The sequence below is a fragment of the Gasterosteus aculeatus genome, chromosome 16 (assembly GCF_964276395.1).
Source record: "Gasterosteus aculeatus chromosome 16, fGasAcu3.hap1.1, whole genome shotgun sequence".
NCBI classification, from domain to species: Eukaryota; Metazoa; Chordata; class Actinopteri; order Perciformes; family Gasterosteidae; genus Gasterosteus; species Gasterosteus aculeatus.
The window spans coordinates 9779876-9802140 of NC_135704.1; the positions used below are offsets into that span (position 1 = coordinate 9779876).

The following is a 22265-nucleotide window of genomic DNA, read 5'->3' on the forward strand; positions in this document are numbered from 1 at the left end:
AGATATATAGGACATAAGGATTGTTCCAATACTTTAAAGGCTTCAGCATAATTAGAGGAATAGCTGTCTGTTATCACCTTTCAAAAGAAAAGGCATTGGTCCTTTTACTTATTTACTTGCTTACTCTAAAACACGCTTCATTAACAAATTGTGTTTGTCTCTTATCTTTTCTTACATATGTTTTTATCTTTTTCATTTTTAACTCTTCAGGCTGCATCTGCTATATTTGAACACAGACCTGATTTGTTTACACAGACTCCCATCTAACAGCCCCTCTCATTGCTTAGGTCGTTGACATAAAAGAGAAACTGAAGCTGTCAAAGAAGTTCTGGTCCAACCTGCCGGAGGCGATGTGTGTGGAGGACAGAGTGACCGCTGGAAATGCCAGTGATGAGGACTGCTGGAACGGACACACCCAGGGCAGGTCAGTGCACCGGGGCCCAGGACCCGGGGCAGACCAACACAACAAAGTCTCTACGGAGTCCAAAGTCTGTTCAACTCGACTAATCTTAATCAGTCTAATCCCAGAATAAAGGACCAGATTAGAATTTGACGGTGCAAAAAGCTTGGCACACTTTTTCAACTCAAGAAAATTAGGTTGTCTCTTAAATACAAGAGTTAATCATTCTGATTACATTGTATTATACTATGAGGTTGAATTTGCAGAGGATTTTTTTATTTGAGATTCTTAATTTTCGAACATTTGCAGCCATCTTTGTAATAATCTGATTTCATTTTCCGGGAAAATATTTGTGCTCCAAATGCCGGCCACCATGGCTGAGAACAAAATTAAACATTTTTGCAACATTTTTTCACACCATGTGTGATGTACAGTTTGATCAGCATTTGTGTTTTAAATTCTATGAATAACAATTGAAGCCGATTATTTCACCCTGTTATTGGTGTTGCATGTGGGAGCTGCATGCTGATGGTGAAACTCCTTCAGAGGTCCCCAGCAGAGTGACCCGGGCTTATGGGGAACAAACGCTGTTGTGTTTGACGATATATGGAATGGCCTCACATGTTGGCCTGCTACTTGTTTATCAGACAGGAATGCAGGCAGCTGACATGGTTTCCCTGGGGAACCACAAATATGTCAGAATATTACTTATTAGGTTTAACGGATTGGGTCAAGTTCAGGTATTACTGTTATCACCTCAAAGAGCAATTCTCAAGTGCTGTATAATAAATAGATGTCATAAAACAACAAAATATTAGTTTTTCTCATTAGATTTGTTTTCCTTTTAACAAGATTCTTGTCAGAAACAAGACATATAGTTCATCTCATTTCTTGTATATTTGACCTAAAGGTACTTTCCTGAAGTTCAAAAGGATGGACTGACCCACCAGGTGAACAACCCCGAGGTGGGCGTGGACATCACCCGCCCAGACACGCAAATCCGCCAGCAGATCATGGCTCTAAGGGTGATGACCAACAAGCTGAAAAACGCTTACCATGGCAACGATATCTACTTTCAAGACTCAAGTAAGCAATTTTACATTTTACATGTAGACCCATGTGACACATGCTACGTTTTTGAAAGGACACCGTGTTCACCATCATCACCCGTTGCACACACCCATTGACATTTTATACACATAAACAAAAAAAAGTTTGGCTTGTGTTCTGTGTGGCAGGTGACGAAGGCAGCAGCTCAGGCAGTGGCAGCGGCAGCACAGAGGTCGGCCCCACCGACATGGACGTCGCTGCCACCGAAGCCCCGGTGGTGGAGGCCGACCGCAGCGGGCCTGTGGTTGACTCGGCCCCGCTCTGCGCTCCCTCCCTAGCCCTGCCAACCATGCTGGCCCTCTCGACCCTGGCACTCCACCGGCAATGGAGATAATGTTGAAGGAACCGGCCAAACGTGGACATGCTGGGGGGCTCTTTCTTTTTTGCAGTTTTTTGTATTCAGGCAGATACAGTCAACCAAATAGGAAATAGGCGGCCATGTCTGGAAGCTAAAGGAGTCTGCCCTGAAGAAGAGAAGTCGTATCATGATATCCCACTTTTCCAAAGATCCTTGGACTTGACATTTTAGGGCATCACTTTACCACCTATCACGGATGCCAACCCCAGCAAACTGCTTCAGAGATTTCTTGCGCATATGGCAGACATTAATGTTGGTCTCAATGTGGAAATATATAACACGCACTTTTTTATTTTTACGCCAAAATTGTCTTGTGATGGAAATTGTTGAGGATGTTGTTATTTGATGTACCTAAAAGAGGCCGAAGAATATGTAATATTTGGTTTATATTATGTTTTGAAACAAATACAAGGGACAATGGCGGACAATCTGGAACATGCGGTTTACACCTTTTTTGGATTGCATCCTCGTTCCATTGCCATTAAATGATGTGCCAATCATTTTTCTGTTTTTCATCAGATTCAGCCACTAAATCATGTTGCTTCATATGTGATTTCTCAGCAATTTCAAAGTCATAGGTCTGCTGTGTTCAAGAGCTATTTTAACATTTTGTTAAAAGGGATATTTTTGATTTTTTTTTCATACTCATTTGCCTTTCAAAAAATGTATTATCTTGAAAATATTATCATATCACGCTGGTTTCTCAAGCTTGACATCAGGAGTTAACAGCCTCAACATAATTAATGTGGAGCAATAGAGAGTCATTCTATCATAGTGATGCTGGTTCTGTAGTGTTGTGGGGTGGGGTGCATGTCCCGGTGTGTAATTAATGAATTGATGCCTGAGAGGTCTTGACAAAATAGAATCCTCTCTGACATATATGTTTTCCTTAATCAATAATATATTTGTTTTATGTTCCTACCAGCACTCTTGATCTGCACACAAAGTCCATCAATAGAGAGGTAATCAAATTAACCATTTTATAAAAGATGTGTAAAACACATCTGCCGATATTAATACGCTTTGTAAAAGCGCAGTGATTGAAAATCTTGACCGTGGTCTATAAATGTGTAAATGGACTTGCAGCGAAAAAAGCACACTTTTTCAATACAGAATTACCATCAGAGAAGGCGGTTGACTGCCTGTATTTTAACAACATTACGCATTTTAGAAGTTCAAGAAATACTGGATTTGCGTGCACACAAACAGGTATAACTATTACAATGTATTGTAGTGTTTGAAAAGGAACAAAACTGAAACACTGTCAGCAGGACTCATATGTTAAGTGTTGCTATTTCTGTAAATGTATTACCACAGGTATTCACAGTGTGGGGGATTTATTAACAGAGGTTAAAGCTGCAAACGGCACACAGTGGTTACAGGAAATGCAAAGAAAGGCCCCCTCGATGTATCTGCAAAGCTTGAATGGTCGTGTCTGACTGGAAGCCGACCACAGTCACCTGTGAAATGAGAATCTGTGGAGACTGGACAGGCCTGAATGCTTCAGTGAGGCTCCTCAGTAGAGCGCACTTACAGAGAATGTGAGAGGCCTGGCACTACTGTGGGGGGGAAAAACCATCCTGTATGTACGCCCACTGTTCTCTGAGAGCCCGCCAGCTCCATAACAACAGGCCTAAGCTTACACATTCAAGGAGTTAACCAGTGTTTTTTCCTTTGCAGTATACCAGTGGATACTTAAGCTTTTTCTTTATTTTATTTCTGTCAGCGTTTGCATCCACATTGCACGGACAGAAAAAAAGAAATATGTCATGGGTATCATTTAAAAGGATTCTTTATTATGAATAATGATCTCTTAACAGGATGCCCTTTTTATGTTTTGTATCATTCAACTTTTAATGGTAATATTTTTGCAATAAAATATCGAAAATGGATGTCTGGTGAGACAAATTATCTGAAATTTATAGGTAGAAGGAAAGGTTATAAATCCACTTTTTTTAACAATGTATTTCTGTACAAAGTCAAATCCTAATGAGGGGAGGTATAGAACTAGTTAAGCAAATATGCCTTACTGTTTTCCAGTGCAATTGAGATGATTGCATTGTTTTGTTACTGTTATTGAGAATAAATATTTATTGAAAAATTCCAATAAAACTATTGTAAATTTGTTTAGTAAAATTCACATAAAATGTAAACAGGACCAATGCTTTTTTTCAGCAAAACTAAAAAGATTGTTACTAAACCAGTTAAAGTATACATTCATCGTTAATGGTCTTGGGATATTTCTATATGTTATCTAATATGTTCTAATTAGATTTGTTTTATATGTTTTTCTGTTGCATCACATTATGGCCAATAGATGGCTTCTCCATCTCCCTCAGGTAGGTATTTAAGCACTTTGGAGAACTAAGAAAATCTAGGCTTCCTCTGTGTACTTTCTGTTTGTAAAGTCTGCTTTTATCAGGGGTTCGAAGCCTCTGTTTCTTCGTTGACGCAGGTAGAGCACAAAAACAAGGAGAAGCGCCAAGAGACCAATGAAGACGCCCCCCAGAGTGGAGCCCAGCACAAATACAGGCGGCCCTCCATCTGCATCTGCATCTGCAACGATGAAGCACAGGTGGAGAGATGCTTTATTTCCGGCAGAAAACATTTACTACCATACAATACAGGTCGAGCCATTAATAGGAACAGCTGAGACAACTATAATGGAACTGCACGATGATTATAGAATTTTGACAAACATAAAAACAAAAAAAAACATGGTAATTGGTGAACTTTAGATGTTCTGTTTTTATTTATCTTTCCAGAGACAGGAACAGTTTTCCCGGTTTACAGCCGATATGCCAAGCTAAGCTAAAATCACATCCACTATTCAAACATGACAGTCGAGTAATATTTCTATAATATCATTATTTGATCACTTGCTTACCATCCAGGGCAATTGCGTAAGAGTATCCCAGCTGCTCAGATGTAACGTATATCTCCTCGTTGGTGATGGGAGGGAAGAAGGGAACCATGTTGTAGTCCCTGTTATGCCCAATGGGAGCCATCTCATCTGGGAAGGTGGCATTGGATGGAACAAACCGCCTCATCCACTCGTCAAAAATCGCATCTGTGAAAGAATGGAGCACCTGCGGGACAAACGACCGGAAGAAAACACCGGGTTTTAACCAACAGCAACCACTGTCGTGGAAACTGAGAGTGAGGCAAACTGAGACTCTGACCAGAAAGATGGGGTCGTTGGCCGCTGAGTGAGACAAAGCGCTGGTTCCATTGAGCATGGAGTGGACGAGGTTGTGAAGGTTACTGACGGATTCGTCCAGTTCTCCATCTGGCCTTTCATACCCCTCGAGAGCATTTCTGTTGGTGACAAAGTCCGTTGAACAGGAGTTTTGATAATGGACCACAGGTATACGTTTCATATGATTAGAGTGCAGTCGTACCTAAAACTAAAGGAGGAGTTGGTGAAGTATGGAGGGCTGTCGAAGTCTCGGATTCCAAGGCAGCTTCTGACATCGGTCATGGTGGGTAGCGACGTGTTTCCTGCCCCCATTACCCCCCTCTGAATGAAACCTTCGCTGCTGCCATTACAAAGAGTCACCAGGCGATTGTACTCATCCAAACTGGAAATGAATGAAAAAATAGAGACATTGTAGTTTTCTCCCATTAAAAACCAACATAAACAGTCAATTTCTTTGTAATCTAAACAATAATGATTTGGTGTGTTTCTCCTCCGATCAGGGTTTTGTGCTGACCTGTCACATACCACCCCCCATCTGGAGAATCTGGACTGGTTGCTGATGAGGAACGGGTTGTCTGGGTTCCGGCCTCCAAGCAGAGAGTCGGTACAAACATCACACTCCCTTTGCCCGGTGGCAAAGTTCCAGTATGGGATCGCAAAGTTCTCATTGCCAGTCAATCTCTGGAGGCAATAGTTATAGTTGACATTATTTTTAAAAATGTTTATTTTGGTCATCAACATGGAATTAAGATGATTAATGTCCGAGCCCTGATTGCTGCACTAGAACTGTGACTTCCTCAGTCTGGATACAGTCACAAATCTTTACATCCTCAACTTATTTTTCCAAAGATTTCCTGTCTCTCGCAGCCATTTTTTAAACATTTTGGACCAATTATTAATGTCCTCAAAATCTTCCATATTCATTCAAGCATTAATCTTAAAGGAAGGGCTGTATGTGACAAAAACAACTTTGCTGTATGTGATACAAATGAAACCCCCTTTAGGATGGTTACCTGCTCCTCGGAGCAGATTGCATTCAACCATTTGATGCAAAGACCTTTCAGACCTTTTCAGAATGTATGCAAAATCTCATTGATTGATAAACTGGTTAAATAGTTAGGAAATAATTAGTATAAGTATTTCTGATCCCATCTGGTCATACTAGTAGTTAAAGAGTATGTTTCCACAATATTGCACATACCTGTAACTCTCTTTCCAGGCTGAGGAGGTGATATCTGTGCCAGGTGATGAATGCTGGTCCTTTGTGTGAGAAATCAATTGCTTTGAACGGACGACCGGGGCCTGCAAGAAAGACAGTGTTTGATGAGCTCTCTGATTTTATAAAATCAGGATATTATTAAAACAAATATTTGAATTTCTCAAGATAATTAACATTGTTAAAGTCACAGTCAAAACACTCAAAACATCATTTACTGCCCCACTGAAATTAATTGTTTTTAGCAAAAACTAACAATGCATGTTGCTGATGTTTTCTTATTTCAAAGCTGTAAGAGAAACGCAGCAACAAGGACATATTTAAAAAATATGATCAAGAAAAATAAATGTTAAAAGTATTATGAGTTAGGTTTACAAACGGCATTAACTGATATAATTTATAAATGTTTGGAGCAAAAAGACAGCGCTGCCAGAAATAGTTTTAATAAAGCGACACACATCCAAATTGGTTGTAATTATATAAAATTGCTATAAGTTTTCTAATAAGATCAACCACATGAAACCCCCAGTCACAACAGTTTTTATCTTAGAGAGGTGGCCTGATTTACCCAGTAGAGTGTCTCGGACAGAGTAGTAATGCTGCCACACAAAGAAGTCGTAAATGGAGATGTTGGCGAACTGGGGCTCAGTTCCATTTGGTCCCAGCAGTCCCAGCCAATGCTGGGTGGCAATGACGTAGTCTGGCTGTGTGGTGGTCTTGGACAGTTCCAAGACGTTGAGGAATTCCTGCAGCTCTCCGGGGGTCAGGGAGTGGATGTTTTTTCGCTGCACGGGGGCTTTCCTCTGGTCGCAGTTTAATCCTGTCCAGCCAAATTTGCACTGACCACAGTCGTAACCTGCAAAGTTACCTGAAACACAGAGACCCAGCGGTGACGTGTCAAATCGCATCGATGCCGTTAATGCTTTTTACAGGGTTCAGCATCAAACAGTGGAATGTTCAATGAAAGCGCACGTGACTCACCGGTGCATCTGCAGGTCTGATTGAAGAACTTAGTCGGCCACCTCTCTCTGTCATCCACATTTCTCAGTCTGTACGGTCCTCCCCAGGGTTTGCCGTCGACTCTAACAGCCGAGCAGTTCCCTCTCCCCGACAGAGAGCCGCACACGTTGGCAGGATCAGGGCCGAGAGCGGGGCAGCACTGTTTGGACACGATTCCCTGGACTGTGCAGCACACTCGAGGGAATTGAGCCCCCGCAGGCTCAGGCCAGAGGATCAAAAAGACAAGACCAAAGCACAGAGCGTTCATCATATTTCACCTGTTTGCTTCCGTCGGCTGGTGGCGATAAATCGGTCCGCAGATCAAACTTTCAGCAAAAATACTGCCGATTGGTTCCCCTGAGAAGTGTGGAATCTCGGTGCGCTATGGTCCCCAGTTGTGTATCTTTAAATTCGATGGTTTTAACATCTGTGGAAACAGTTAAAGGGGAATTATGTCGTGTTCCAGTCGGTTACACGCACATTAAGAGCGCCTCTAACTTGTGTTCTTGCTTTTGTAGCACTGAGGAGGATTAAGCCTTGGGTCTTGTGATCATCACCTGACAGCAGAGCTGGGGGACGCACGATCTGCATGAATACCAAGGAACGTCCAGAAGGCTTTCAGAGACACTTATTAAGATTGTATCTGGTTCATTACTTTTACTAAGAAACAGAGACAGACAAATAAGTGGCATCCTTAAAGCAGACTGTACAGTATAGCCATGTGAGAAGTCTAAATATATGACACATTGATTTGTGAACAAAAGTCATTCAGGGATATTTCTAATATAACATTTGAAATTGTCTCAAAGAGAATTTGCTAACTTGTTGAGTCATTCTCAGCTTTTGTGATGAAATCACATTTGATCCAGAGCTCTTTCTATAAATCTGTCATATAAATTCGGAAGGGGGATTAATCACCCCAATCCAGCCAGAAGGTGCAGTTTGGTGGGGTTTTTTGGAGCTTTTTATATTCTTTTTGTTCAAATTCTTCAAACTTTCCACCCTGACACCTCAGCCGGCACCGTGTGCTGAGCGTTTCAGGGGAGAAGAAATGCCACAAGTGATTCTGCTTCGTAAAGGATAGAGAGCAAATATTTTACCGCTGAACCATTCATTTTACAAAATAGGATTTAAAGACATTTCAACCTTTGTAAGTATGATCTTTGTTACTATTTTTAAATTGCTGTACGTTCTTACTAAAACACTGCAGGACTTGAATCTGGTGGATGTTTGATGCTGTCTGTATACTTCACAGAATCAAACAATAAATAACTATACAAATAGAGTTGATAAAAACAAGATTTTAAAGAAATATTAAATAATAGTTAAATAATAGTAAAAGATGTGTTTTATTTTCAAAGTACTGCAGTTTGAAGAAAAAAGCAACTGGCACTGAGATCCAGATTATAATGCATGAAAACATGTAAGTCAAACAAGAGGTTACCAGACAATGTTCCTTTAGGTGCTTGGTGGGTTTCTTCAAAGAATTCGAGGAAGTTTCTTTTCGGAGAGGGGATATTGCTTTCTAATAACTAACAATAAAGCCATTCAGGTCAAATCCATACATACTTTAGCACCCTCACTGGTGACTTAAAAGATTGTCAATCACTCGGTCATGTGTTTTCTTTAGAAGTCACGGTGAAGTGATACTATTTGTTTTTTCACTGTATGAAGGAAGACAATTCATCTTCAGTCTTTTTGAAGCAGTCTTTGGTCGGAAGCAGCAGTCACACAACCACCGGGGAAACAGGATAATGGTCGGAGCTCATGATGCTGTGTCTTTCTGTCTTTACACTCCTGGTGCATTCCAGTGGCCTGACATGTGACTGCTGACAGCTTAAGAACAGTTAGTGCTTTCCAATGAGCCTCACCATTGTAATGAAAGCTATTCATTTATAACTGATGTGTATCATGAATGAGGCAAGATTAAATTATACATAAACATTTGAATAAGCGTTTCATTCTGATCCCTCACTTGTCATATTTTTTTGATAAACTTCTCTCAATACTTCATATGTGCGAAACATTTCCAACAGTAGTCCAATAGTCCACGGCCTCATCACATCCAATATATCTTCATACTACTTCTTTTTAAATACATGAAAATATATATATATATATATATTTTTTTTATGATGCTAAAAAAAATGTGAATCTTTGGGACTTTAATAGAAAACCACATAAAATTATTTTGGCGGTCGATATCACACCAGAAAAGCGTCAGATTTAGAGTCCAAAACGCCCTTAAAGTCTGATAAAAAAAGATAAAAATGACACCGGCTTCTGAGAAATCTCATGTGTGACCACTCGGTCTTTTGCGGGCCGTGTGGGGTTCACTGCACTCAACAGGATTAGTGAGCTGAATTCCCGGGAGAAGGTAGACGGAATGCCTCTATAGAAACAATTTCGCATTCATGTCCATAAAAAAAAATGTGTGCCTTTGTGAGCGAGAAAAGAAAAATTGATTAAACGTATGGTGTATGTGATTTGAACTAATTTACTTACTTGACTTATTCATCACAGTCATGGCTTGTCAGGTTTAGGAAAATTGGATGTTTTGCATGCAAAATGCATAATCCATAAACAGAATTAAAGACAAGATAAAATCAAATGCTATGAAATGGAAAGAAAACATAAATGCTTAAAGGCCTAAACTCATTTAGGATAATGAAAAAGGAAACAGTGAGCACCTTCAGTACAAACTCACACTGTTAAATACTGCAATCGTGCACAGTTTTTGAGAACCTAAAGAAAACTATAGTTAGTTTGATTTATTATATTTGAGAATCTGCACACTTGACATTTATTTATACTTGTTTAAAAATAAAGATGAGAACAGAAACTGTATTGTAACTATCCATAATCTAAACACGGTCATATAACATTCAGAGATAGAGAATCCCTTTGGTTGATTTTTATTAAATAGCCTTTTATTGTAAGCTCATGTACGACAGTTTTTTATTTAAGACATTTATTTAAATAAGTAAGGTGACTCTGAATTGAATCGACCCTCAGCGTTGCTGTGGTGTGAAGTTGGACAAAACTAAAAGATGTGTAAATAAACAGAATCAATTATTCTTACTGAAACACAGGATGGTGCCAGAGAGCTACGAAGAAACAGGCTTCCACATATAATGACATGCTTGTGTGAATGACAAACTGTTTTCTTATAAATAACAAATAATACATTTTTAGATTATTTTTTATTTGCAAACTTCTGTTGATCAGGTCAGAATGGCAAATGAATATCTGTCTGTATATTTATCCACGGCTATTTCTAGTGGACAACATTGAGAAATATATTTCTTAAACCACACAAAGTAGCGGTGCAGAGTTAGATTTGCATCCTTTATGTGTTGTAAAACTCTCCGTCTATTCAGAGTCTTTTCGTTCTTCATCACAGATGTGCATAATAGTCCATATGGAGTTCTTCATCACAGACGTGCATAATAATCCAGAAAGCATCTTTGAAGCAGGACAAACGACACCGTTTGTTCATAGTCCTTCTCCACAGAGGGAAGTGATCATTCATTGGTGAAAGGATCTACTTGTTACCATGTGGATGAAGAAATGCCTGCATTTTCTTGACAGCGTTGTGAACATTGCACTTAACACTCCCCCCTCTGCATACACTTTAAAGGAATATGTGCTCCTTAAATAAAAGGCCTTTTGTATTTCTAATTGCGACCACTTCAGTGACATTTATGAAGAACAGAGTTCAATGTCCTAAAAACTGGTGAAAACAGATTCACATGTTTTCCTTGTTTTATTTGGTCCTCTTTCCTTAATGATGTAATTTGGAGAGCCACTCTGCAGCCCCTGCTGGGCTTTTAGGTGTCTTTTCCATATTCATATAAGCTTTCTTTTTTCAAATGAGTACTAAATGCAATTTGTTTTTTAAACAACATTTTGAAAAACAAATACAAAAATGGATGTTGCTGCTATTTCTAGCATAAAGCCTCACATACACATAATAGATTTATATAAAACAAACAGCAATTATATACGTTTTTTCAACAAGAGCTGCCTACGGGGCGTCATGAGTTCACAATAACCTCTAACAAACAATAGCTGTAAATATTCAAGCATTCTGATGTAGCTCTCACAAAGCCTGCCTGCCCAATTTTTAAAAGCGTATTATTAATCTTCCGTACTGACAATTTTCTTTCCTCTTAAACAAAATGAAATCCATTTTTGTATGATTTATCCCTTTCTTACATTTCCCCTGCTGGTATTTAAAAACAACATTCAACATGTTCTCCTCTCATTTCCTCATGTCTATTTTTTCCTTTTTGTACAAAGACACAAGAAATGTCAAGAAGAATATCTTTATTTACAGTAGTTGTGTTAGCTGTTATATCTTATTGCCTTTCTATTCACTATGACGATATATGTTGGTGAGACAGAGTGATACAGTTGAAGAAGGAGATGCAGTGACTACAGACCACAGCAGGGGGGCAGTGTTGCTGTTTCTCGTGGCACCGGTACGCCACAAGGACTGGCCCTAACAGTTTGCATTTCCTTCAGGATGCTCCAAGAAATATACCATGAAATAGACTAGCATTGGACATCTTTGTACTTTAACTGTCACCATTTCAAATATAAAGCATGCCAAGCAGTGACTGACAGTATATACGGTGGGTTGGGTGGTATGCAGTCAAATGAAATGACTAGCCTGCATGCAGTTTTAATCCTCTTTAAGACTCCTATCCATCGCCAAACTAATATCTAGAGGCCACATATTCCTCTGCACTAGTTTTTTCTTGTATAACCCAGTTTTCTTGCAAACTGATATAGATGATTCACTGGAAAATAAGATTAATAGTTGTGCTGCAAAACATGCTTGAGGTCAAATTATTTGGGAGATTCCGATGATATACTCATTACGCTATAAAGCCCTTTCAAGGACGAGCAGCATGAAGAACTGTGTTGTAGAGTAATTGCCCATGAAGGTCAACATGCGTTCAAATTGATGAAGATGCTATCCATTTTCCTCGGTAGGAAGTGCACAGTATATGGGAAACCTATAATGCTCATTACATGCATTAAATGAGTCTGTCCCAATTACTAATCAGTCTCTTGTACCATTAGAGATGGATATTAATAGTACAAAACAGACCCCTGGGCATTATTCTCTCAGAGTTTAGTACAGTTTCCCTTTAATATTAGGGTTGGCATTTTGGAAAATTAAAACCCACCGCCCTCAAAAACCTTTTTTTCCAATATAATAATGTTCCAAAGGTGGGAGTTTCGCCTATTATTACTCAAGCTAAAATTTCTGAAACTGTGTCACACTAAAAGGACTATTGTTTGTGAATAAAACCTAGCAGTGTGATACTTTTGTGTTCATAAGCAACAACAAAAAAACTAACCATTTTGCTTTAAAAAAGAAAAAGAAAACTACACTGTTTGTTTTGCTATGCCCCAATCAGAATATTGGCTAGACCCGTCAGTGGTTCTTTCTTCAGTGATTCCCGCCCACCTCTCTGGCAGCTTACCGATTTACATTTGAGCATAATGCAAGCATTAGAGGAGGCACAAGGCAGCCCTGATAAGTTACAAAGTGCTCCAGGGGTAAACCTCGTAAGAGAGGGTTTGGAGTTATTTACAGCGTTCAAATCCTTCAAAAATTCATGTCTGGAAGATGAGATTGGTTTTGCAGTTGATGCTTTGCACACAAAGCAAACACAATACACATGGAGGTTGTTTAGCTGTAAATGACCGGATGACATTAATTCTAATTGACTGATCTCATCCCATGCTTAGGACCAGTGTGTATGATGCTGCTCAGGACATAAGGGTCCTGTCAAGGCACAATGTTGCGCACAAAGCAAAAAAAACAACAACCAGAAACACAGCGAATGGCTTAAGAAATGAGAAACACAGAGAACTAAAAATGATTTCAAATGCAATTTAATTTCAATGAAGCAATACTTAAGTTGTGTGGCATTTTCTATTCATAGATATGTTTGGATTGTGCAATTCTCACAATAAGAGTGCTCAGAAATTGCAAAGCCATTACAAAGGAGGTTAAAGGCAATGGAATTCTTTCTTATCACAAATGCTTTCTGTACAGTTGTTCCATTTGAAATGCATTTAATTGCAAATAGAAAAGAAGAGAGAGAAAGCCAACAATGCGAGGGTCTGAAGCATTTTTCTCGTCTGCTTTGAGTGAGCGTATTCAAATCTGAGCGGGCAGACAATAAAGGAAAGGAATCGTGCTCTGAATAGCCTCTCTCCCTCTCTCCCTCTCTCTCTCTCTCTCTCTCTCTCTCTCTCTCTCCTTTTCATTCCCTGGCCAATTCTCAGCCTTCCTCTTCTCTGGTGTTAAGGGCGGGCTTTCCCCCCTCACAGCTCAAACTTCCTCCAAAGAACAACACATCCACCTGATTGCAGGAGTAGCACACATGTAAATCCCTCTTCATTATGTCACTGCGAAGGACCAACACCGGTCACGACAATCCACCGGACGTGTTCTGAGTCCGTGCGGTGCTTTCACACAGCCGCTCACCCACTTGTTTGACAAGGATGCCGCTCCTCGCTCCTGTATGCCTCGGCCAAGCAGTGACCCCCCGGGGGTCCCTCTCCCCACTCCTTCCACTGAGGGGAGGAGTGTGAGGGGATGACGGGGCACAGAGTGCTTGAAGCCCGGGTCTTTGTTGGGGCAAGCGCGGAGAGAACGACCCCTGGCAGATATGCTGACAATCTCATGGGAGCGAGAGAAGAAGTTAAGGCAAGAAAGTGCACCCTTCAAACTTTCCAGTGCAGTGCAAGGAATTCTATTTTTTTCTCAACAAAGATTTATACATATTTATACAAGGCCAAATACTGATAGGAAGGTGGTAGAAAAAAAAATCTTGGAATTGCAGAGGTAAACTATATGTAAATGCCATAAAGTAATAGACTTGTAGTGCAAATCACACCATTTTATCTTTAATTTTGCTTTCGTACCCTCCCCGCTCCCCCCATCCTCTTTCCTCTGGCTTAAAGGTGCATCAGAGATATGCATTTAAGCATATTCAGAACACGGGGCGTGAAATTAAATGTGTGGCAGAGTGAGAAAAATATACAGACGCTGGAGATGCCTTAAAAATAGTCATTTATGCAGATGGAGAGGAGTGAAATCATTTGCAATGGGATGACCCTCTCTCCAAGCATTTCTCCCCTCACTGTTCTTCCCTAATCTCGCACTGTATCTTCATTTTTCATTGAACTCGCCAGTTTGCTGCTAAGCAGCCTTGTAGATAAGGCAAAGTGCTAAAAGGAGACGACAGAAGGAGCTCAGTGGGCCCGTTTCTATTGCACTTTCACCCAAGGCAATGGGCAGAATTTAACGGATTCCTTCCAACATATGTTTTTGCCAGATAAGTAAACAGTGTGTGTCGGAAATGAAAAAAAAGCATTTGCAATTTAATGACATTACAGCTCCCAGCTTAGCCCGCCGTGCTGCGAGGCGAGGAGCAGAGAAAGGGGAGAGCGGAAGAATGGAACCGGGTGTCATCAATGTTTTTTTTTTTTTCTTTTCCCTGCAAGAAGCAGCAGTGAATTCTTCTTATTCTTTTCAAACCCCTTCCCTTCTCCATCCCTCCCTGCTATTTTGTTCTCCTGCCCATAGTTTCCTCGCCTTTGTCGGATTGAAATTATCTATTATTTTATTCAGGAAACTTGCCATTCTACCAACAACTGATTTCCTGAGCTGAAAAACACATCTCGCCCCGGCCACGGGTGCTCTCTCTCTCTCTCTCTCTCTCTCTCTCTCCCCTCTTCTCCAGCCTCGCACCCCCCCCCCCCCCCCCCCCCCTTACCCTTTTTTGTCTGGCTTCATCAAAGTGCAATAGATGCTTGGCACAATAAAGAAGTGCGAGCCTCCATGTTGTCATAACGCGGAGACCTGATGTGACCAGCAGGAGCTGGAGACGGAACCTCCTCAGAGGCTATATTTCAGTGACGGTAAACGATCTCTCCATCCCACTGATTTACCCCCCCGGCGGGCTGTCAGGCTGCTGCCTTATTATAGAAGGCTAATTGTGCAGGAAAGCAGATTATGCGAGGGGTAGGATGTACTCCTTGACCATGTGCTAATGTGATGACAAGTTTGGGGACCCTCTAAGCAAAAGGCGTCGCACGCCAGGGCACTTTTGGCACTGGCTATAATCTCCCTTTGGTATTAACTCAGCAAACCGACTTGTTTGAGTATGGATCAATCGCTCGCTCATTATTTTTACAAGAAAGCTTTATATTCAAGGCGCTTTGCTGGTGTTGATCTCTCATTAACCATGCTATGTAAATGCACCGGCAATCCCTGTGTAAGGGATACGTTACCCCAGGGCCCGGGGCTTGCAGAAGCATGTTAAGGAGAAAAAAGGGGCAGGAAATTTGGGTCAGTTGCCTTCGCCAAAACTTGAATTTCAGGTTTTTGCTTAAAGCCCCCTGCTCAGCTTTTCTCTTTTAATGTGTTTTTGTTTGGTGATGTTATGTTTTAGATGTCAGCCCTGGAGCTGTCCAGCAATTTAGGAGGCACAAAAAAGCCCAGTCTCAGTTCATGTTACCTCCGCGATCGCTGCTGGCTGCAACATTACACACACTCCATTCACCTTTTATCACCTCTGAGTGTGTTGACTGTACAGGTAAGAGGTTAGATCGGGTCACAATGAGGTGATAATATTACAGGACAAATATAAACGCCTGATTCCTCATTTCGCAGATGTGGAGTTGTTAGCCACCAGACACTAAACTAACTTATTCATCTGCAGCAGAAAGGGCCCGACATGTACCTCTCCATCTTTAATCTGCAACAATTGAATTAGCTGTCAGGATGCGTTGTGGATCAAATTAAGGGGGGACATATTTCAACTTGTTTACTCGTTTCTTATACAAACATCCAACAATCCATGGGGCTCAGACATCTGTTTGCCTGACAAGAGATCACGATGCACGTGGTAGGAAAAATAGAGTATACTGCCATATCTGGCTCCGCTGCGCGCTGGCATGGTGAATGACGCAACAGGAAAATGAACCTGACAGCGCCAGGCAACAGTTCGGCGTTTCCTTTGCGCCCCGTATACATACATCTCTTATTATTGCTGCGTTAGCTATGTATATTTTTACACCTGTCTCCACTGCTATCAAAGACTAGAGGTCTCCTTCTACGCATTCACGTTCATTTGTGTCTCCGGTAACAGCTGTATGTGAGCCGTCTCTTTCCCATTTTGAAAAGGTCTGTCAAGGCGCTCTGTTCCACTTGACCCATTTTCATCTTTTCCTACAAACAACCGGCGTGTTTGAATTAAAATTCTGAAAGTTACAGACTTTGCCATGGATTTGTAGCAACTATACAATACTTTTAATCTTTGTTGGTAACTTGGACAGTTATCTACTCCGCAGTCGAGGAGGCTTAATAAAAGTTTTTCTTAGGTGTGCAATAATGAACTGAAGTATCTAGAGAGGAGGACCTCTCAGTGGTGAGTAGAAGGAAGACAAAGATGCAGCTTCAGCCGCTCCTATAGCCTTGTAACGTTTTTCTTGGCAGCACAGTGAGTGAAGGACAGACTTTTGATTGCTTTCCCTTCCTCGCATCCCTTTATAGATCCGTTTTCTTCCCACACACGAGCAAACAAAGCAGGTTTAAATACAATGCCACAAAAGCCATTGCCTTCAAAGTAACCCTTTCTGTTGTTACAAAGAACGTGGAAAATTTCCACAACACAATATGACCAGGCCCAGCGGGATGATGTGGCTAAAGAGTATGGGGTGTCTGAAGGACCCCTGCATGTGATGTGTGGTACGAGCGTTCATAATAGATTTGTTCGGAGGACTTTCACATTACTTCCCAATTAAGGTATGAAGTCATGCTCCTTCATCAGTATAACTAAAGGCACATTTCATGAAGCAGCCATATTACAGATTAAATAGATGTTCTGCAAGTGCTGAATTTTCTGCTGGATATAATAAGGTGGCTGTTATTGCTCTGCTGTCTACATACAGTGGCATTCTTCATATTTGTCATTACCGAGGGCATATATGTGGTTGTTCCAGTGCATTAACACACCGTGGCTGCAGAATGGCGCGTGTGGGTGAAAGCAGCGACGGACACGAGATCAATGTCACCTCTGTTAGACATCTCTACACCTGACATGTTACATTTACGATAGCAAACACAGCTACCACAAAGTCCGCTGCGATATCAGCTGGAGTCTCTTCAACAGAAAAGCAGTGCAGTCAGAATGGCGAGCCGCCCGCCACTGATGGAGGCAAAAATCCAAGTTTCCGTCCACTGGACGCAGTCGTGCATATTTTTAATATTTCATTACACAAAGATTAGCCACGGAGCGACATATCATTTGGCAACGATCTATTCTGCCACCGTTAATTACGAGACGTCTGCACAGTTTGACTGCTAAAGCACGATATCACAATGCAGACTATACACACCATAATCCTGTTAAAATGTGGTAAATAATCCCTGTGAATTAGTGTTGGCAATATCTCATTTTAATAAGTTCTCGAAAGACTTTGAGAGGGAGGGAAAATTGTTGGCATTTCCGCTCACTCACTAATGTGTGGTTGTGAGTGTGCAGGAGGAAATAATTTCTTCTCATTAAAGGTGCAATCTTCGAGCCCCCCAGATCTTTGTTGTAATAACTGGAGAATATAATCTCTTTTATTGATAGGCACATGTAGCAGAAAGTATGCCAAGTGACAGGTACTTATCTTTTGCCTGTGTCCTGTGTTGAAGAAAGATATAATTCTTTGTGACTGCTCCTCGGGGCATCAGCTCTTCAACTTCATTATTTCTAGTTATGATAGATATATTTTTCCTTGAAAACCTGAGAATTAATATGAGAGCCAGCAATCTCTGCCAGCAGTCATTTGGAAATGGAACAAAAAATGTCATGTCAGTTTAAGGAACATTTTTTAATGCTACTCAATGACATTATTCTAATTTATTGATGGATTCATAGAATAATCTCATGTTTTGGTAAATTAACTTCAGGATTTCAGTGGCTACCTAGCAGCCATTAGATGTTTGGAAAAAGTCTAATCGTGTCACAACAGCCAAACTTCTTTTACATTTGCTTGTATATATCATTATCTTAAATGGTATATTTCCAAATCAGTTTTTACAATATCTCAACCTGGCTTGTAAATTATTGCAGCTTCTTATATTGTAAGAAGTTGTAAGTAATGTACTGGTTATTAGTGCAGTGAGTTCCTTTAGACAGCAGTGGGAGCTTTAGAGTCTGTTTTTAACTAAACTCATTTCTTCTCGTTTTGACCGACGGATATAAACAAGCTCATATTTGTCTTTATTGCACGTCTCCAAATGAGTTTCTCTTATGGTTGAGGAAAAAGTAAAGCCTATCAGCAGAAGAAATGCGTGAAATTTTGGGGGATCCATATCTGATGTTAATTTTAACATGTTTTGACATTGACTTTTCTTCCTTGTTATTTGGTTTTCCACAAATCACAGATGCAACAATAATGTTGAAGTTTAAAAGTTAATAAGAATACCATACAGCTTTGTTATAACATAAAAGGATACAATATTTTATTTTTCAAAAGTTAATGTATGAGGAAATATGTATTTATTTTGTTTCCGCAGAAATTAATTAGCAAAGAAATGTAAAGTACGTTATTCTATGACGTTGCATATATTGGAGCTTAAAGATGCCAGAGAGGTTTAGTGAAACCAAGTTTTACAGCTGAGACTCCAAAGAAATAATTTTCGGCCTTCTGTTACGTGACACCTCGAGGAGACATACTAATACAATTAGAAAGAAGCATGATAATTGAACTAATAATAACTGATCTTATGCTTAGTTGAGGTATTAATAAGGACCGAGTTACCCTCAAACAGAACCACGGGATTAAATAATCAAAATTATCATCAATGTGTCAAATCACAAGGAGGAGAATTTTAGGATCAGGTTGTAAAGAAAGATTCTACTGACATAACAAATGTCCTAAAATGCATTTAAAATACAGTGATGCACCAGACAGACAATCTGGTGGTCGACGATGAAGGGGCAGTTCACTCGTCTCACCTGCGAAGCTCCCGATTACCTCAGCTACCCCCCAACCTATCAACCGCCCCCCTACCTCCACCCACCTGCCCCCAACCTAATCCAAGCGTTCCCTCTCTGAACTCCAGCAGGGGTCGGTCGACTTATTGCATTATGTACTATTAAACAAACTTGGACTTTTTAAGAGCAGAGTCAGACTTCAGAGGCTGTGTGGCGTGTTTATGGGGATGGACTGTAGAGTACACAGAGATTTCTCATTTCTCTGAGTGACCTTGGGCACAGTGACATGTACGGGTTTGAGGCTTTGATTTGCCATGTTGAGCGGTTGCGGAAAAGGTGCAATGCGAGATAATTTTGGCATTTCTTCCCTCCTGGGAGCATAGAGAAGTGAGAACTACAGTACTTTACACTCGGGAGATTACAGGTAATGTGGCACACAGCCTTCATAAACATTCTTGACCCAGCCTGATGATGGAGATATTGCTTCGGGAGAGACTTTCCACACTTTGATTTGCCTAAAATGAGATGGAGAAGTCAGTGATCAAGACCCTTTGAGGTTCCGCACAGAAGCAGCGCCGGCTCCCAGCATTGCACACAGCAAACGAATACTACTATAGCCAGGTGGGCAAAAAGCATGCAAACAAATATGACCAAATGTACCCAAAGAGATGATAGTGATATATTATTCATGTCAGAAAAATACTAAAATGATCCATCTCAAGCCATTGAAGTCAGGTGATAATCCACATGCTTATAGGGCAGCCCTGGGCGAATTAGGGATGAGGAAGCCATTGTGCATCCCTCTGAGGTCAACATGGTTGATATGTATGTTAATTTGCCTAATCTCACTTCTACAAATGTCTTACAGGCACATAAAGGGTTTAACACTAAGACATAATGATATCAGGGCATCAGATGGGGGGGCTTACAAAAACATGAGACAGCCATAGCTTTAAATCTTCTGCAGTCCAACACCAAGGCAAGTATGGTTGGGATTTTGAATTATAATTTTTTTATTTAAATATAAACAAAATATATGTTTTCTAGTAATAGATCATCACAAAGAAATGTATTTATTAAGCTTAAATCATTACTTTAAATTAAAAAAACAATTCCAGGCCTCCTCTGCATGGTGTTAATTTGAAAGAATATGAATGAAGGTTTTATTAAAACCGCAGTTATTTTTTCACAAATTAACTTTCTGTTCGCTCTGAATTGAACAGAAAGAAATATGCAAATAATACAGGGGCTGTTTCTGCAGGAGGACCTTTCTTTATCTCATGTAAACACTCTCGCTAAAGACAAACCTTTTCTGCTTCTAACGCCCTACCAATGCCAAAAAAAAAACCCTTCTAAATGACACATTGCCGTGAGTAGCTATAGTGACAGATAGTTTGTTTAAGAGTGTCAAATCAAATAAAGGCTTCTTCATCTCTGGAGTTTATCCAACGTTAAGTGCTCACATTGTTCAGCACCTTAGCGTTTATATAAATATAAGCATGCCCATAAAAACGTATTCACCATCTAATTGTGTGGGTTGCAAGCGTGTATTGTAAATACTTAGGTGAACGGAAGCTATTTTTAATAGATTAGTCCTCAGAAACGTTTATGTATTTGTATCATATAACTTATTTTAGGCCTGAGCGAAGCAAGACAACAGATGTCAAGTAAAGACATAATTGGTTTGGTTTAAGAAAATATATATTTTAATGAGCATCACTTTTATCCTGGGAAACAGATGTACTGCTTCTCACTTAAGGATCTTTGATCAAAAAGAGGAAGAAAAAAAACTATTTATAAGAAAACGTTTTCTCCCACTTATTTCCATAGTTGCATCTCCACCTTTCCCAATTCAGTTCCCGTCTTAGACAGAAAAAAACATAGGCTATCTATTCAAAAGGCATTTAGTCCATTTCTTTCTTGGCCGGTAAACCTATTCATCAATTGTTCTGGCTTGTAGATTGCATTCTAATGCTAATCTAGCGTGTTAAATATCTTTTTGTTCCCCTTTCACCGTTTTGTCATTCAGTTTATCCAGTTTTGGCCACCCATTTTATTTATTTATGCGCCTGCTTCTATTCATGCGCTCATGTATTTTTTATTATGTTGTTTCACTGTCATGCAGTGTCAACTCACTCTATTCAATGTGGGCTACTTGAAGGGCTTGGAGGGACAAAGCGTGTACACATTGCACTGCTATTCACTCCGGCCAGCTGGATCGCCTGAAAAAAAAAAAAAAGCCTGTGAAAAGAAATCCTCCACAACGGACACAGAAGAAGTGCACAATGCTAACAGTTTTCCAAATACCACTGATTGCTTTCATCACAATGAGGGAAAGCAGCCGCTTTTGCTGAGCTCCACTTCAACAAACAACACTCTCACAAAACCTCCCAACCCACGTTTTGTTCCCAGACAAAACCTCCTCGACCGTCTAAACGCTCCCAGAGTAAAAAAAAAAAAAAAAAAAGTTCTTTCAGTATTCTTCGCCTTTTCCTCAAGAAAAGAATAATAATAAAAAAAGACCCGAGAAAGAGAAAGAAATGGCCATTGGACGCGTAATACAAGTTCTTTTCCAGGCATGACGACCATCCCTGTCTTTTGATGGCACAAGCTCCTTACGGCTTTCCCTTTGCCTAAAATCATTTTTAAATGTGCCATTGTCATTTTGTTATTTTACGCAGTACTGAAATGTTGTATGATTAGGTATATTTATTAATACTAAAAGTCGAAAAAAATGTATCACTCTGGCCTCAAAGTCACTCGAGAACCAACACATTTTAGTGTCAAAAAGAGCGATTTTCTTTTTGCGTGTAAATGACCCACAAGGTCACCGGCGCTCATTTTTCGGGGGCCAAGAAGGAAGTTGCGTGGAGAGAAGTGATCGGGGGTGTTACAATGGAGAACGGAGTGCTGAAAGGGTTTAATTAACCGTGACGGAGATAATTATCCCTGGACTGTCC

The 22265-nt window shown here is 40.3% G+C and overlaps 2 protein-coding genes across 3 annotated transcripts in view; one reads left to right on the top strand and one right to left on the bottom strand.

Annotated features, from left to right (window-relative positions):
- Positions 1 to 3980, top strand: part of LOC120834196 (glypican-6) — a 59226-nt gene extending 55246 nt beyond the window's left edge. For both annotated transcript variants that reach the window (XM_040202066.2, XM_040202065.2), the window contains 3 exons: positions 288 to 424; positions 1311 to 1486; positions 1639 to 3980. In XM_040202066.2, the coding sequence (XP_040058000.1) occupies positions 288 to 424; positions 1311 to 1486; positions 1639 to 1844 (519 nt within the window). In that variant the 3' untranslated portion in view covers positions 1845 to 3980. The remainder of the gene's footprint in view (positions 1 to 287; positions 425 to 1310; positions 1487 to 1638) is intronic.
- dct (dopachrome tautomerase) lies at positions 3643 to 7805 on the bottom strand. The gene is made up of 8 exons (XM_040202068.2): positions 7265 to 7805; positions 6852 to 7151; positions 6269 to 6369; positions 5582 to 5748; positions 5270 to 5449; positions 5051 to 5186; positions 4756 to 4957; positions 3643 to 4424 (listed from the first exon to the last, which is right to left on the bottom strand). Exons 1-8 carry the CDS (start codon positions 7551 to 7553, stop codon positions 4243 to 4245), a joined length of 1557 nt encoding a protein of 518 aa, XP_040058002.1. The 5' UTR covers positions 7554 to 7805; the 3' UTR covers positions 3643 to 4242.
- Between the last annotated feature and the right edge of the window lie 14460 nt (positions 7806 to 22265).